This window comes from Balaenoptera borealis, assembly GCF_965194805.1.
Source record: "Balaenoptera borealis genome assembly, chromosome: 3".
In the NCBI taxonomy this organism is placed as follows: domain Eukaryota; kingdom Metazoa; phylum Chordata; class Mammalia; order Artiodactyla; family Balaenopteridae; genus Balaenoptera; species Balaenoptera borealis.
Window position 1 is genome coordinate 93,116,881 of NC_138866.1, and position 15,423 is coordinate 93,132,303.

A 15,423-nucleotide genomic window follows, 5' to 3' on the forward strand; every position below is an offset into this window, starting at 1 on the left:
GGGAAAAAAACATAAAAAACACAACCACATGGAGGCTAAACAATACGTTATTAAATAACCAAGCTATCACTGAAGAAATCAAAGAGGAAATCAGAAAATACCTAGAGACAAATGACAATGAAAACACAACAATCCAAAACCTATGGGATGCAGCAAAAGCAGTTCTAAGAGGGAAGTTTATAGCTATACAAGCCTACCTCAAGAAACAAGAAAAACTCAAGTAAACAATCTAACCTTACACATAAAGGAACTAGAGAAAGAACAAACAAAACCCAAAGTTAGCAGAAGGAAATAAATCAGAAAGATCAGAGCAGAAATAAATGAAATAGAAACAAAGAAAACAATAGCAAAGATCAATAAAACTAAAAGTTGGTTCTTTGAGAAGATAAACAAAATTGATAAACCATTAGCCAGACTCATCAAGAAAAAGAGGAGGAGGACTCAAATCAATAAAATTAGAAATGAAAAAGGAGAAGTTACAACAGACACCGCAGAAATACAAAGCATCCTGAGACTACTACAAGCAAATCTATGCCAATAAAATGGACAACCTGGAAGAAATGGACAAATTCTTACAAAGGTATAACCTTCCAAGACTGAACGAGGAAGAAATAGAAAACATGAACAGACCAACCACAAGTAATGAAATTGAAACTGTGATTAAAGATCTTCCAACAAACAAAAGTCCAGGACCAGATGGCTTCACAGGTGAATTCTACCAAACATTTAGAGAAGAGCTAACACCCATCCTTCTCAAACTCTTCCAAAAAACTGCAGAGGAAGGAACACTCCCAAACTCATTCTATGACGCCACCATCACCCTGATGCCAAAACCAGACAAAGATACTACAAAAAAAGAAAATTACAGACCTATATAACTGATGAACGTAGATGCAAAAATCCTCAACAAAATACTAGCAAACAGAATCCAACAACACATTAAAAGGATCATACACCACGATCAAGTGGGATTTATCCCAGGGATGCAAGGATTCTTCAATATACGCAAATCAATCAATGTGATACACCATATTAACAAATTGAAGAATAAAAACCATACGATCATCTTAGTAGATGCAGAAAAAGCTTTTGACAAAATTCAACACCCATTTATGATAAAAACTCTCCAGAAAGTGGGCATAGAGGGAACCTACCTCAACATAATAAAGGCCATATATGACAAACCCACAGCCAACATCTTCTCAATGGTGAAAAACTGAAAGCATTTCCTCTAAGACCAGGAGAAAGACAAGGATGTCCACTCGTACCACTATTATTCAACATAGTTTTGGAAGTCCCAGCCACGGCAATCAGAGAAGAAAAAGAAATAAAAGGAATACAAATTGGAAAAGAAAAAGTAAAACTGCCACTGTTTGCAGATAACATCATACTATACATAGAGAATCCTAAAAATGCCACCGGAAAACTACTAGAGCTAATCAATGAATTTGGTAAAGTTGCAGGATACAAAATTAATACACAGAAATCTCTTGCATTCCTGTACACTAATGATGAAAAATCTGAAAGAGAAATTATGGAAACACTCCCATTTACCACTGCAACAAAAAGAATAAAATACCTAGGAATAAACCTACCTAGGGAGACAAAAGAACTGTATGCAGAAAACTATAAGACACTGATGAAAGAAATTAAAGATGATACCAACAGATGGAGAGATATACCATGTTCTTGGATTGGAAGGATCAATATTGTGAAAATGACTATACTACCCAAAGCAATCTACAGATTCAATGCAATCCCTATCAAATTACCAATGGCATTTTTTACAGAACTAGAACAAAAAATCTTAAAATTTGTATGGAGACACAAAAGACCCCGAATAGTCAAAGCAGTCTTGAGGGGAAAAAACGGAGCTGGAGGAATCAGACTTCCTGACTTCACACTATACTACAAAGCTACAGTAATCAAGACAATATGGTACTGGCTCAAAAACAGAAACATAGATCAATGGAACAAGATAGAAAGCCCAGAGATAAACCTACGCACTTATTGTCAACTAATCTATGACAAAGTAGGCAAGGATATACAATGGAGAAAAGACAGTCTCTTCAAAAAATGGTGCTGGGAAAACTGGACAGCTACATGTAAAAGAATGAAATTAGAACACTCCCTAACACCATACACAAAAATAAACTCAAAATGGATTCCAGACCTAAATGTAAGGCCGGACACTATAAAACTCCTAGAGGAAAACATAGGAAGAACACTCTTTGACATAAATCACAGCAAGATCTTTTTTGATCCACCTCCTAGAGTAATGGAAATAAAAACAAAAATAAACAAATGGGACCTAATGAAACTTCAAAGCTTTTGCACAGCAACGGAAACCAGAAACAAGACTAAAAGACAACCCTCAGAATGGGAGAAAATATTCGCAAACGAATCAACAGACAATGGATTACTCTCCAAAATATATAAACAGCTCATGCAGCTCAATATTAAAGAAACAAACACCCCAATCCAAAAATGGGCAAAAGACCTAAATAGACATTTCTCCAAAGAAGACATACAGATGGCCAAGAAGCACATGAAAAGCTGCTCAACATCACTAATCAGAGAAATGCAAATCAAAACTACAATGAGGTATCACCTCACACCAGTTAGAATGGGCATCATCAGAAAATGTACAAACAACAAATGCTGGAGAGGGTGTGGAGAAAAGGGAACCCTCTTGCACTGTTGGTGGGAATGTAAACTGATACAGCCACTATGGAGAACAGTATGGAGGTTCCTTAAAAAACCGAAAATAGAATTACCATATGATCCAGCAATCCCACTACTGGGCATATACCCAGAGAAAACCATAATTCAAAAAGACACATGCACCCCAATGTTCACTGCAGCACTATTTACAATAGCCAGGTCATGGAAGCAACCTAAATGCCCATCGACAGACAAATGGATAAAGAAGTTGTGGTACATATATACAATGGAATATTACTCAGCCCTAAAAAGGAAAGAAATTGAGTCATTTGTTGAGACGTGGATGGATCTAGAGACTGTCATACAGAGTGAAGTAAGTCAGAAAGAGAAAAACGAATATCGTATATTATCGTATATTAATGTATGTATAATGTATTCCATGTATGTGGAACCTAGAATAATGGTACAGATGAACCAGTTTGCAGGGCAGAAGTTGAGACACAGATGTAGAGAACAAACGTATGGACACCAAGGGAGGAAAACCGCGGTGGGGTGGGGATGGTGGTGTGCTGAATTGGGCGATTGGGATTGACATGTATATGCTGATGTGTATAAAATGATGACTAGTGAGAACCTGCAGTGTGAAAAAACAAACAAAAAAAACAACTAATACTAAACTCTCTTTGGGTTATTTGTATGGAAATATGTTAATATAAATGTTTCAGACATTACATAAAATTTCTAAAAATCTTATATGTTCTGGTATAATGTTATAAATCATAATTCTAGTTATTACTTTAAAATGTATATCTCAGAAATAACTAAATTTCCTTGTCAGCTGAATTATTATGAACTTTCGTCATATCTTTAACCGTGGTCATTTTTAAGTCTTTTGTCATTTACAGACAGTTCTGGGTGTACTCTGATGCTTTTGCAAATATGTTCCTATAAAAGGGTTTCATCTTCAAGGAATTCATGGAAAAGACTCTGACAAGTACAGGTTTCTGGTAACTGACTATACTGCTGAACTGAATGAATAAGCATTTTCAGAACTCTAACGGAAAACTGATGAATTCATAAAAGTGCTAACAAAAGATCAAGATAAAAAAAATATTAATTACATGGGACTGAGTGAACTGATGAGGATGATTATATTTTTGTGACTTTCTGTTTGAATTAAAAAAAAAAATCCCACAAGGACTCAGAGGCAAAAAATATACAAATCAATTTTCACTGCAGAGTAAAGAAGCTGTTACAGTGGAGGATTGCTGGATTGAATGTCAATATCATGACATAGTATGAGTGTGTTTTGTGTTTGGTAATTGCAATCATTGTTGCTTTTCTTATGGTCAAAAATAAATAAATAAATAAATATAAATAAAAATATTTTTAAAGAAAAAAAAGTTGCTTTCTAATGAGGTGAAAAAAGAGGTGGGGCTAAAGAGTTTTAGATGTATGTTAACAAAGTTATTTTTCCTGCAGGTTTCCTACACCTGATAGTCACATATCCCAGCTGATAATTGCAAATCCTTCCCAATGATTGGTTTCTGCAATTTTTGAAATTCTGAGTTTCTGCTCTGCCATCAGGTATCCAATCAAATGTACCCTGGATTATAAATATATATATTTATATTCTTGATTTTATACTTCTTTTGCTAGACTGCATTACTGAATTTTACCAAAAGGTGGCACACTACAAACACAAATCTGAAAATTCCTAAACTTAAATGCTCTAGGTAAAGTAAAAACTAACTATATCCACAAAACGTTAGCAAAAGAGGGAAACTTAGGGATCACTTTGTGATCTTCAGTGGTTAAAGAGAACAGATTCTGGAGTCAGATTAACCTGTTAGAATTCTAGCTTTGTTGTTTATACTGTCAGTGCAACCTTAAGCAAGTTTCTGAACTTGTATCCTCACCTATAATATAAAAAAATAACAGTACCTAACTCACAATGTTGCTTTGAAGACTATGATCCGTGTTTTAGCAAAATGCCGCACACACAGTCATATTTCACAATTCTTCAAAATTCAGTTATAAATTCTTCCTATCTGTCTCATAGCAATAAGGGGCACATATGCTATAAATAAACCTTCTAACCACATAATACTCTTCAAACAAGTCAGTAATAGCACATCCTTCTTGCCTATATGCTGATAGCAAAAACTGGGGGAAAAAAAGATTGCTTTAAAAATTCTACTTCAAGGTAACGTGAAAATCAATCTATTTTTACAACTAAATACACTCTATGGTTCTATATATTAATATTAGAAAGGAGCTTCCACCTATGGAGGTTCTACTGGATTAACCCTCCCACAGATAACCATAAACTCTGGACAAAATAAAAATTAAAAAAAAAAAACAACTACTTAATGGCACTGGAGAGGCAACCAAAAGCAAGCAGAAATCAGATGAAGTCTGTACTTAGGATAAAGGAACAGCACTGAGTGAGTTTCCCATTTTTTGCCTAAGACAGGCCCCACTCCACACCTACTAAGTAGCTAAAACTCCAATAGAAATCCCACAGTCTTACTCGCTTGAAGAACCAGAATAGCAACTTCAAGGTAACAACAGCAGCTGGAAAGGGATGGAAAAAGTGACTCTGCAAAGGACAGAGTCACAGAAAGGGAACCTTAAATGCTGCACATTAACTCTGCTCATATCTAGCTGACCCATGAAGTAGGTATACATGGGGCAGATTTCAAGCATGTCAGTTAAGAATAAAATAACTGAACAGATATTTTTGCTGCCCACTGAAGGAGACACAATTTGGAATTTGAGTACAGTCAAGTTAATCAACTACTATCCTAGTCTGCTTTGACTGCTGTTAACAAATACTGGAAGACTTAACTTTGGTTTCAACAACCAAAATTCATTTTCTCAGTTCTAGAGACTGGAATCCAAGATCAAGGTGCTAGTAAGGTCTGTGTCTGGTGAGAGCCCCCTCCTTGGGTTGCAGACAGCTGTCTTTCCACTGTGTCGAGGAGAGGGAGCAAGCTCTCTGGTCTCTTCGTATAAGGACCCTACCTTCATGACCTCATCTAACTCTAATTACCTCCACAAAGCACCATCTTTAAATACCATCAACACTAAATTCTGGGAGGACACAAACATTCAGTCCGTAACAACTACTTTAAAAAACAAAATCAGTAGTCTTCAGAGGACTATAACAGAACCCAGAGTCTCTCCAAGTTAACATTCACAACACCTATGATAACAATCCAAAATTACTAGATATAAGAAGAAACAGGAAAATGTGACCCATACTCAAGACAAAAGGCAATCAAATTAAAAGGAAGTTTGCCTACTAATAAAATGCAGTAGCTTAAAAAAGTTAAATGACACTACAGATTTAGAAATTTTGAGTTACATGATAATTTTGTACAAAGGTCAACATGCCTGCCAGCAACAGCACAATGACAAAGAAAAATTAAGGTTAGCCTGAAGCAAAATGTTGAAAACAGCTGGCACTCTTTGACTTCCTCTGTCAGAGTCCAATTTATTTGATCTCCTGGCACTCCTACAGGCCCTTACGCTAGAGTTCTGCTCTTGTGCTTAATTGGCTGCCAACCACTTAACTAATTAATAATTAGATATTACTGATAATTCAAATGTGAACCCTCTGAACAGGTTTTAAAGACACTGTTGAAAAGCTTCTGTGGAATGATAAACAGTTGGGAAAGTTTTATATATTAAAAAATAAACAGAATCAGATTCAGACCATGACTATGTTTGTAAAAAGTCCAACTACTACAACCCATCTTATTTTCTGTTGGTTTTGCTGTCCTGCTGACCTCGTGGAGATTGCTACCCTGACTGCTTACCAGCCCAATACTGCCCTCAATTTAAGGGATAGAAAATGTTTGATAAAGATAAGTATGAGCAGTTGCCATCATGCCATACTATGGAGCCCAAGATATTAAATAACTGAAGACTAGACATTGAGTCTAAAAAGTGACCAACCTCAATTTAGCTCAAACAGCAGTAATTTTTTCCTCAGGTATTCTAGATAAAGTCTTACCCAGAATAATTCATTTTTACCATAAAGAATTATTATTAAAATGAAAAGGGATCAAAATTCATCATTTTAGGAGAAAAAAAGATAAGTATGTTGGCAAAAAAAAAAAAAAAATTTAAATTTCTTACACTAACTCAAGAAATTTTACCAGACTGCTAAGATTGCTAAAAAATCCAAATAAATATATTGACACAAAAGACAAACAGAGCAACTGAGTAAATCACTTAGAAACTTGCACTTAAGGAAACTTGGTGTGTGACAGACACAGCAATACAAATCAGGAGATAATACCAATATACTATATGTATATGAACTATCACACTAGAATTCAAAATGAATACTAGATGGGTTAAAGTCGTAACTTTAAAACTACTACCAAAAAATAAATAACTTTATGACCTCAAGATAAGAAAAAGCACATGCTATAAAGAAAATACTGATAAATTATTACACTAAAATTAAAAACCAATGTACACCAACAACCTAAAAGTAAGTAAATAGCCCACCATTAACAAAGTAAAAATTTTAAAAGCTAGAGACTGAAGAAGGTATTTGTAGCTTATAAAACAAAAACAAACAAAAAAAAAACAAAACAAAAATTAGTATCCAGAATACATAAAGAGCTTCTAGAAGTAAATAATAAAAAAGAAAAAGATAATCCATTAGAAAACTGAGCAAAGCAATTCATCAGAGAGGAGGTAACCACAGCCAAAAACTTTGTAACCTGAAATGATACACAACATTATCGGTGGACAGGGACATGCAAATTAAAACAATGAGGAACTACTACACATTCATGAATCTGGCAAAATAAAAGAACCTCATCAATTAAGTGCTGGCAAAGATGTTGGGGGGGAAAAAAAAGAATTCTCATATATTTCTAGAGGGAGTGGACACTGCACAACTACTTTGGTCAACACTTTGGCAATATCTACAAAGATGAAGATGCACCTACCCTATGACCCAGCAATTCTACGTCTAGATATGTACTTCCTAGAAAAATTCTCACATGTGTACATAAGATGATACATACAAGAATGTTACATCACTATTTGTAAAAAAACTGGAAACAACCTAAATGCCCAGTAACAGTAAAATGGACAACATGCAACATATTCCTATAATGGAATAACATATAGCAGCTGAAAGGGATAAACTAAACCTTACATGTATCAACATGAATTAATCTCCAAAATCGAATGTTCATTAAAAAGAAAAAAAAGGAAAAAACAAAGCTATAAGGATACACTGTTAGCACAGGAAATATATCCTGTATTTTAAAATAACTTTATTTTTTAAATATCTTTATTGAAGTATAATTGCTTTACAATGTTGTGTTAGTTTCTGTTGTACAACAAAGTGAATCAGACATAAGTGTACAGATATCCCCATATCCCCTGCCTTATAATAACTGTAAATGGAGTATAATCTATAAAAATATTGAATCACTATGTTGTACACCTGAAACTAATATTGTAACTCAATTATATTTCAATAAAAAAGAAAAAGAAAAAAAATCCATAAAAAGATGTACATCATTTTATATATATCAAACGTAGAAATACCAGAAGACCACTATATAGTATACATACTCTAGGTAACAACATTACAAAAGCATCCAAAGGAACAATAAAGGCTAAATTTAGGATAGAAGCTATGTCTGAAAAAGTGGAAAGTGGAATGGGATTTTGATGGGGTACATCAAATTTTGTCTGTAATATTTTATTTCTTAAGCTGGGTGATAAGCACTGTCTGCTATATTATGATCTGCACACTTATACATCTGAATTCCATAACAAAAAAACTACCAAAGAACTCAAATTATATACATTTATTTTAAAATATTATGTACTTTCAGTCAAATAGTACAATTTAAATTCTGCACTTTTTTCCCTGGCTCCTTGTTACCTAATAAAATATTTTTTCAAAGGCAACAGAATCTGTTGAATTAAATGGATCTATCACATATACCTAATTCAATGACCATTGATTGATATGTTTTCAGATGATGCCACAAAAATTGATCTGAAAAAGAGAAATCTAAAGAAGTATTGGACATTCTCTATTACAAATCTTGAGCCTTCATATTGGAGTAAACCATAACAACCTATTCTCTGTCCCTGAGTAGTGTGATGATACTTTGTTGATACACTCATTATAAGCATCTATGGTTTTTATTAACCAGTTCTACCTATAACAAAATCTATTTAGTTTAGTTAATGACTTTTCCAATCTATTAAGGATCCCCTCAGAATAGTAAATCTCTGCACTTCGTCAAAATACCATGTATACAACTGAGTTATAAATAACCTATCCTAAAGTTATTACATAGAAATTTGGTAGTAAAAGAAATTCTACTAAGCTTTATAGCATTTAAAGAAAATATGGTATGACAAAATTTTTTTAAAGGTGACATTTTTTTAAATGACCTTAACTTTTTTACTTAACAGTTAACACCTGTCATCTGACATCTCGCTAATATACATGCCCCTGAATATCAAGATCCTTCTCCAGGTTTCTATAATTTGGCAAGTCAACACCTACTCTTCCACTTAACAGCCTTATGACCTTTGGTGAGTGTTTCTGCTTCTCTGTTCTTTATATAAATAATGGAGAGCAAAAAAAGTGTCTACTTCATAATGGAGTCTTGAGAGTGATATATGTAATTGATATATGTAAAGCATTTAGAACAATGGCCACAAAATGCTAATACATGTCAGCTAATATTGTGAAAATGTGTCTAAAGTCTATAACACACTTTGTTTAGTCAGGAGTACCTTCTGGGTAGAGCACCTTCCAGGTACTGGGTATGGTAAATTATACTCAAAAACAAGGAAGACCGCTAGTTCACATACTGAAGGGTAATTTACAGTCTTATCTTTCTATTCTAGTTAATGTTTCTCCAGTCTCCTCCTTACAGTAATAGTCTGCTTCCCAGATAACTTTCCTTCTATGATTCCTAATGTACTACCAAACTGTCAGAGAAAAGTAGGTAACTAAGCCTATTAAATTTCACTTTGCACATATTTTTCAACCAGTGAACTCTGGGCTCAAGGGTGCTATATTTCTGATAATGGCTTGGCTCAAAAGCTTTTTTTCTTTCTATGAGGAGTTGGGTTTCCAAAGGTTGAAGTTTTCAGAAGTCTGGCAGCTGGGATAGTTAAGGTGTTAAGTCATTAACATGTTTTCATGACGCAAGGAGGGACAAATAGTGTTTCACAGACTTTAATCCTAGTACTGCTCCTGAGGTGAAGTATAAAAAAGATTACCATCTGCCTTTCACAGAGTAACAGTGACGCTCATAAAAGAGTGTGACTTGGCAAAGATGCTTAGGTGAACAGGCAAGTCTGTCAATTTCAAAGAACTGCTTACCTCCATACACCAAAATTTCTTCAACGGGGTTCTAAAACCTTTAGGTAGTCAGGAAACTAAACACATATTCCCCCAAACGATCCAGAGTAATTTTCTAAATCCTAGGTGAACCGAACCAAAGGGTCAACAAAATATCTAAAAGTAGTAACTTAATTCAAATTAAACCAACATTTTTATAAAGATAAACTAGAAGAGGTCCGATTCTCCAAGTCACACATTTCACTCATATTCAAACTAATCTAATAATTACAAAGCCCCTTCTAAAAGTGACACACATCTAAGTGTTTTTATACCAATTCATATAAATGACTCAGTTCAAATTCCCATAGATAGCCAAATGTTGCTCATGTTCTAAACTAATCTCAACTACTCTGAACTTTGCCTCCAGGCACCAGACTTAAAACAGGCATTTAAAGAACAATCTCTTTAAAAAAAATAAAATAAAATAACACTGTAAAATTTAATCATATGCTGAAAGGTTCCCCCAAAAAGAAAGGAGAAACAGAAACCCAGAGTGAAATAACTGAGCAATGGCAATAATCATCAATTGCTACTATTATGTGAATGTATGATGGGGAACTTCACAACTCAAAGATCAGGCAGCTGACAACACCAACCCACTGGCCAATCTTAACATCAAAAAAAGAAAAACAACCAGACAGCATGTGCCTCTTAATGTAATGCAATACAAAGTAAACAGCACTACCTGTGAAGCAGTCTTGCCAAAACATCAAACTAGAATCTCAGAGTCTTTAGATTAACCACTCGTTCACAGGAAATACAGAGGAGAAAGGAACATGTTACAGGATGCTATACGGATACATTCAACAAAATCCAAACTGTGGGAAATTCTACAGGGCAAATGATCTGGATTTTTTTTTTCATTAAATAAATGTTAAATGACAAGACCAAAAAGAGGGGGGGAGGGGATACAAGAGACTGAGACTTATTTATCAACCAAATGCTGTGTGGACTTCTTTGGATCCTGATTCAAACAAACCAACTGGGAAAAAAAAAATGAGACAATTAAGGAAATATGCTGAATATTTAATGATATTAAAGAATTATTAATTTTAGGTGTGCTAATAGTACTATGGATGTGTTAAAGTTTTAGAGATACACATAACGAAGTACCTGTAGATGGAACATGTCTGGGATTTGCTTTTAAATTACCCAGTTGAGGAGGAATCAGAGGGATAATAGCAGAAACAATATTCACATGTTTCAAACTGTTGAAAAGGGTCATGGGTATATGGTGATTCATTTTACTATATCTTTGTATGTTTGAAATCTCCCACATTAGAATGTTAACGAAAGAGAGTATCAGAGTACTGTATCAAAAATATCTATGGTTGGCAGAACTCTCAAACTTAAATTTAAAAGTGTTTGCTTCAACAGACCTTCATTTAAAAATCAAAACCAGGGACTTCCCTGGTGGCAGAGTGGTTGGGAATCCGCCTGCCAATGCAGGGAACAAGAGTTCAAGCCCTGGTCCGGGAGGATCCCACATGCCACGGAGCAGCTAAGCCCATGCGCCACAACTACTGAGCCTGCGCTCTAGAGCCCGCGAGCCACAACTGCTGAAGCCCACATGCCTAGAGCCCCTGCTCCACAACAAGAGAGGCCACCGCAGTGAGAAGCCCGTGCACCGCAACGAAGAGTAGCCCCCTGCTCACCGCAACCAGAGAAAGCCCGCGCGCAGCCATGAAGACCCAATGCAGCTATAAATAAATTTGTAAAAAAAATAAAAATAAAAGCCAAAAACACAATTTTAAGTACTGCCTTTAAGTATTATATTTGCACATATTAAGTAATGACTTCAACTATTACATGTTTTCATTTTATGTCTGGTTCTTATTACTGACATTTGCTAACACACACACACACCTCCTCCAAAGGAACCAAGTTCTAAATATTCTAAATATTCTAACTCCTAAACATCTCAGTCAGTTCCTTCTTTTCTTCTACTACTTCTTTACTTCAAGCCCTAAATATTTTGGTCTTGTTACAGCCTCCTTATGGTCTCTCTTTTCAGCTTAAACACACACCAAGTCACCCTCCATACTGATTCCTTCAGTGGACCCCCTCATCTCCAGAATAAAATCCAAACTTCTTTGCATAACATACATTGCCCTCAGAAATCTGGTCCCTGCCTATCTTTATAACACTCCCAGACTAGTACCCCATATATCATCCCATGCTCCACTCTTTCTAAACTACATACAGTACTCGTACAACAGATCTTAGGATAATCTATGGATGCTCTTCTCTCTTTTTTTTTTTTTTTGGCCGCACTGTGCAGCTTTCAGGATCTTAGCTCCCCGACCAGGGGTCGAACTCAGGCCCTCAGCAGTGAAAGCGCCAAGTCCTAAACACTGGACCAGGGATTTCCTTGGATGCTCTTCTCTTCTAAAGCTCAGTTCCCTTAGACTAAAACCACCAATACCAAATTCTACATACCTTCTATTTCCAAGTTAATTAATTCCTATTGCCTCTACGACACTCACTTCTCCTATCAGCTCCTTTGCAAGCCTACCCAGACTTTCCTTTCTCTCTCCCTGACTATCCTATACTTTCACAGTAATCTATGCAGTAATATCACACTACCTTTTTGCTTTTTGCATATCTATACTGCCCTTCAAGACAGAGTATCACAGAGCCTGCTAGACACTAAATGTTTGTTTTGTGATGTATGCATCTTCCATTGACAACAGACAGGTAGTTCTTTTATAAATAACTGGAATGTAAGCGGTTTGAAAGTGGGAAACTTGTCTAACACATCTTTGCCACTCCAGGGCTTGGAATATATTAAACACTAGGTGTTTACCAAATGAATGAAACAAATATTTCTAATAGCCATGGTTTTTAATTTTGTAACAAAATTTATTCCACTCCAGTTTACCTTGTGTTTCTTGGTATTTTATTTGTTTTGTGTTGTTTTTTGGTCTGTTGGCTGATTAGTTTTAAAGCAAAGACCTTAAACAAGAGTTTACAATAAGAATTATACATTGTAGCTACAACATACTTTGGGAAACTTTCAGGTCACAGTGTTGACCTTAAAGTTGAGGAGGCTCAACAAATTATCATTATTGGAGAACCTCAGTATTAGGTTATCCTAAGGTTTCACTGTAAGTTAATTGGAAATTGTAGGGAAAATCACAAAACTCAACAGCAGTCAGAACCCAAGCAACGTAAAAAATAAAATCAGATTCTTAATTTCAAATTTTAAAGTGAAAATTTCTCCCTGTAGAAACAACAATGCTGCATACAAACGTTGTTTCGGGGGCGGGGGGTGCATCTGCTAGAAAAATGGAAAGACAAAAACACAAGAGAAACTCTGACCACATCAATTTTTGAAGGCTAGATTTCAAAGTGTGTGGATAGCGACATTAAGAGGCTGGACTTAAGAACAACACCTGAGGTAAGACTAAGAAATTGACTTTCACTAGAATGTCACTAGAAACAAAGTCATCTGGTTGTTTTAACCAAACAGTAGGAAGCAATGGCTTTTAAGATGATGAATCGTCTTCATTTCCATTTTCTAACGTATCTAAATTTTTTTTCTAAATACTTAAGTGGTATGTTCAAATGTATGCTATTTACCATCTAAAAAAAGGAAAACTAGACACATCACTGAACAGTATTAATGGTTTGCTTTTTTTTTAATGAAAGGCACTTTGATTCAACTTTCTCCCCGCCAAAATAGATTCCCTTAAAATCCACTTAAGTAATAAATGTTAAAATTTAGCGTCGGTAGAGGAACTTAACAAATCCTTCTTTTAAAAATTACGAAAAAAGGTAAAATGACGTTTTTATTGACTTTACATTACCGAAAAATGTGGGAAATAATGGAAAGGTGTACTATTTATTCAAAGCATAACTACTTCCGTGGTTTCAATTTGTATGGTACCTGAATTAGTTTCTAGAGAAAAGTAAACCTGCCAGACTCCAGCAGAGGGAGAATTGTTTGCATGAAGCATATCTAGTTCAACTACTGACCAGGAATACCTACCCGCTCTTCAAGTCTCTGATCTAAATGACTTTCTTTGTGAGAAATCTTCTAATTTTATTCCTGCCCTTAACAAAAACCTCTATCAGAAGGTGAAATGCCCCGCATCCCTCTCGCAACTTTGGTTTAAAACACGACCAACCGTTCTCTAGTGCAACGAATGAGGCGGTTCGACATAAATCCAGACAACACATCACCTCGGTACCTACAGCAGCGCCCCAATAAAACCCTTAATTCTTGCTGAAGAAAATTCCAAACCAGATTTAGCGTCAATATCGTCTAATCGCTCCTCTTGGGCTCCAGAGGAAAATGTACCTGTGGAGTACACGCTGCGCAGCAAACAAGGCACAGCTCCAAAGCCGTATCCTCTATCCCGTTTTTGCTCCCTCTCAGCCCTCCCTCCGCTTCCATGCAGAACTTGAGCAGAGCATTTGGCTGCCTTATCTGCCAGCAACAAGCGCCAGGAGGAACGCGCTCCTGGGAGATGCGGAGCTTGCAGGCTGAGCGCTGCCTCTGGCGCGCTGCGGCCGCTCCGCTCAGCCAGGTCCTCCGCGGCTCCCGCCTCTGCCGGCCCGAAGAGCCCTCGCCTGAGCCCGGGCTCCGCTCAGGGGATTCCCGCGACGAGGTGTCGCGCCAGATTTGCTACCTGCTTCCTGCTCCTCACCCGCGAAAGAACTGCACTCCCGTCCCGCCAGGGCAAGTCCGGAAGCCTCAAGGCAAACCGGCGGTCCATAGCCCCAGAAAGAGCGGCTCCGCGCACACACTTGCCAGCCGAGTCCTCCCCCTTCCCTGCCCGCAACCCCCAGGGCCATTCCCCCGCCGGGGCCTGCGTGGGTCCAGTACCATTCTCCTCACGGGGCGGACTCCGGAAGGGTAGCAACTCCACCTCCTCCTCCTCCGCGGCCTGTAGCCATCTATCGGGAAGCGTCTCCGGAGGCGGCAGCAGAGGCCGCCGGACAAGGACAGCCCAGGGAAACCTTCTCAGAACTAACTCAGCTCCGGCGCTAGCAGCAGAAACTGAGTCTTTCATAATTGTGCGACCAACTCCGCCGGGTGACTGGCCACAGGGACGCGCCCGCGCCCGCCTCCGCCGGCGACGGGTCTGGAGACAGACCACGTGAGGGGCGCGTCGTGTGCGTAGCCGCCCGCGGGCCGGGTCACGTGAGGGGCGCGCGCTCCCTCACTTCCAGGCCGCCTCCCTGCGCGCCGCGCGCACGCGTCGGGCACGAGCACTCCCAGTCCCAGCGCCTCGGGTCTGCCGAGTTGGGTGGGGTGTTCTCTCCTGATCTCCGTGGGATACCTAGGCGGGACTTGCACAAACATCTGCCTCAGCTCGAGGAGTGGAACTTAGGGAAGCGAT

At 37.4% G+C, this 15,423-nt stretch overlaps 1 protein-coding gene across 2 annotated transcripts in view; it reads right to left on the reverse strand.

Annotated features, from left to right (window-relative positions):
• The window catches only part of TRPM7 (transient receptor potential cation channel subfamily M member 7), a 112,114-nt gene extending 96,982 nt beyond the window's left edge, over positions 1–15,132 (reverse strand). Inside the window, exon 1 of one of the 2 annotated variants that reach the window (XM_082387893.1) lies at positions 14,907–15,132. In XM_082387893.1, coding sequence (XP_082244019.1) covers positions 14,907–14,909 — 3 coding nt within the window. In that variant the 5' untranslated portion in view covers positions 14,910–15,132. The remainder of the gene's footprint in view (positions 1–14,906) is intronic. The other variant, XM_082387894.1, reaches the window with a different exon arrangement.
• Between the last annotated feature and the right edge of the window lie 291 nt (positions 15,133–15,423).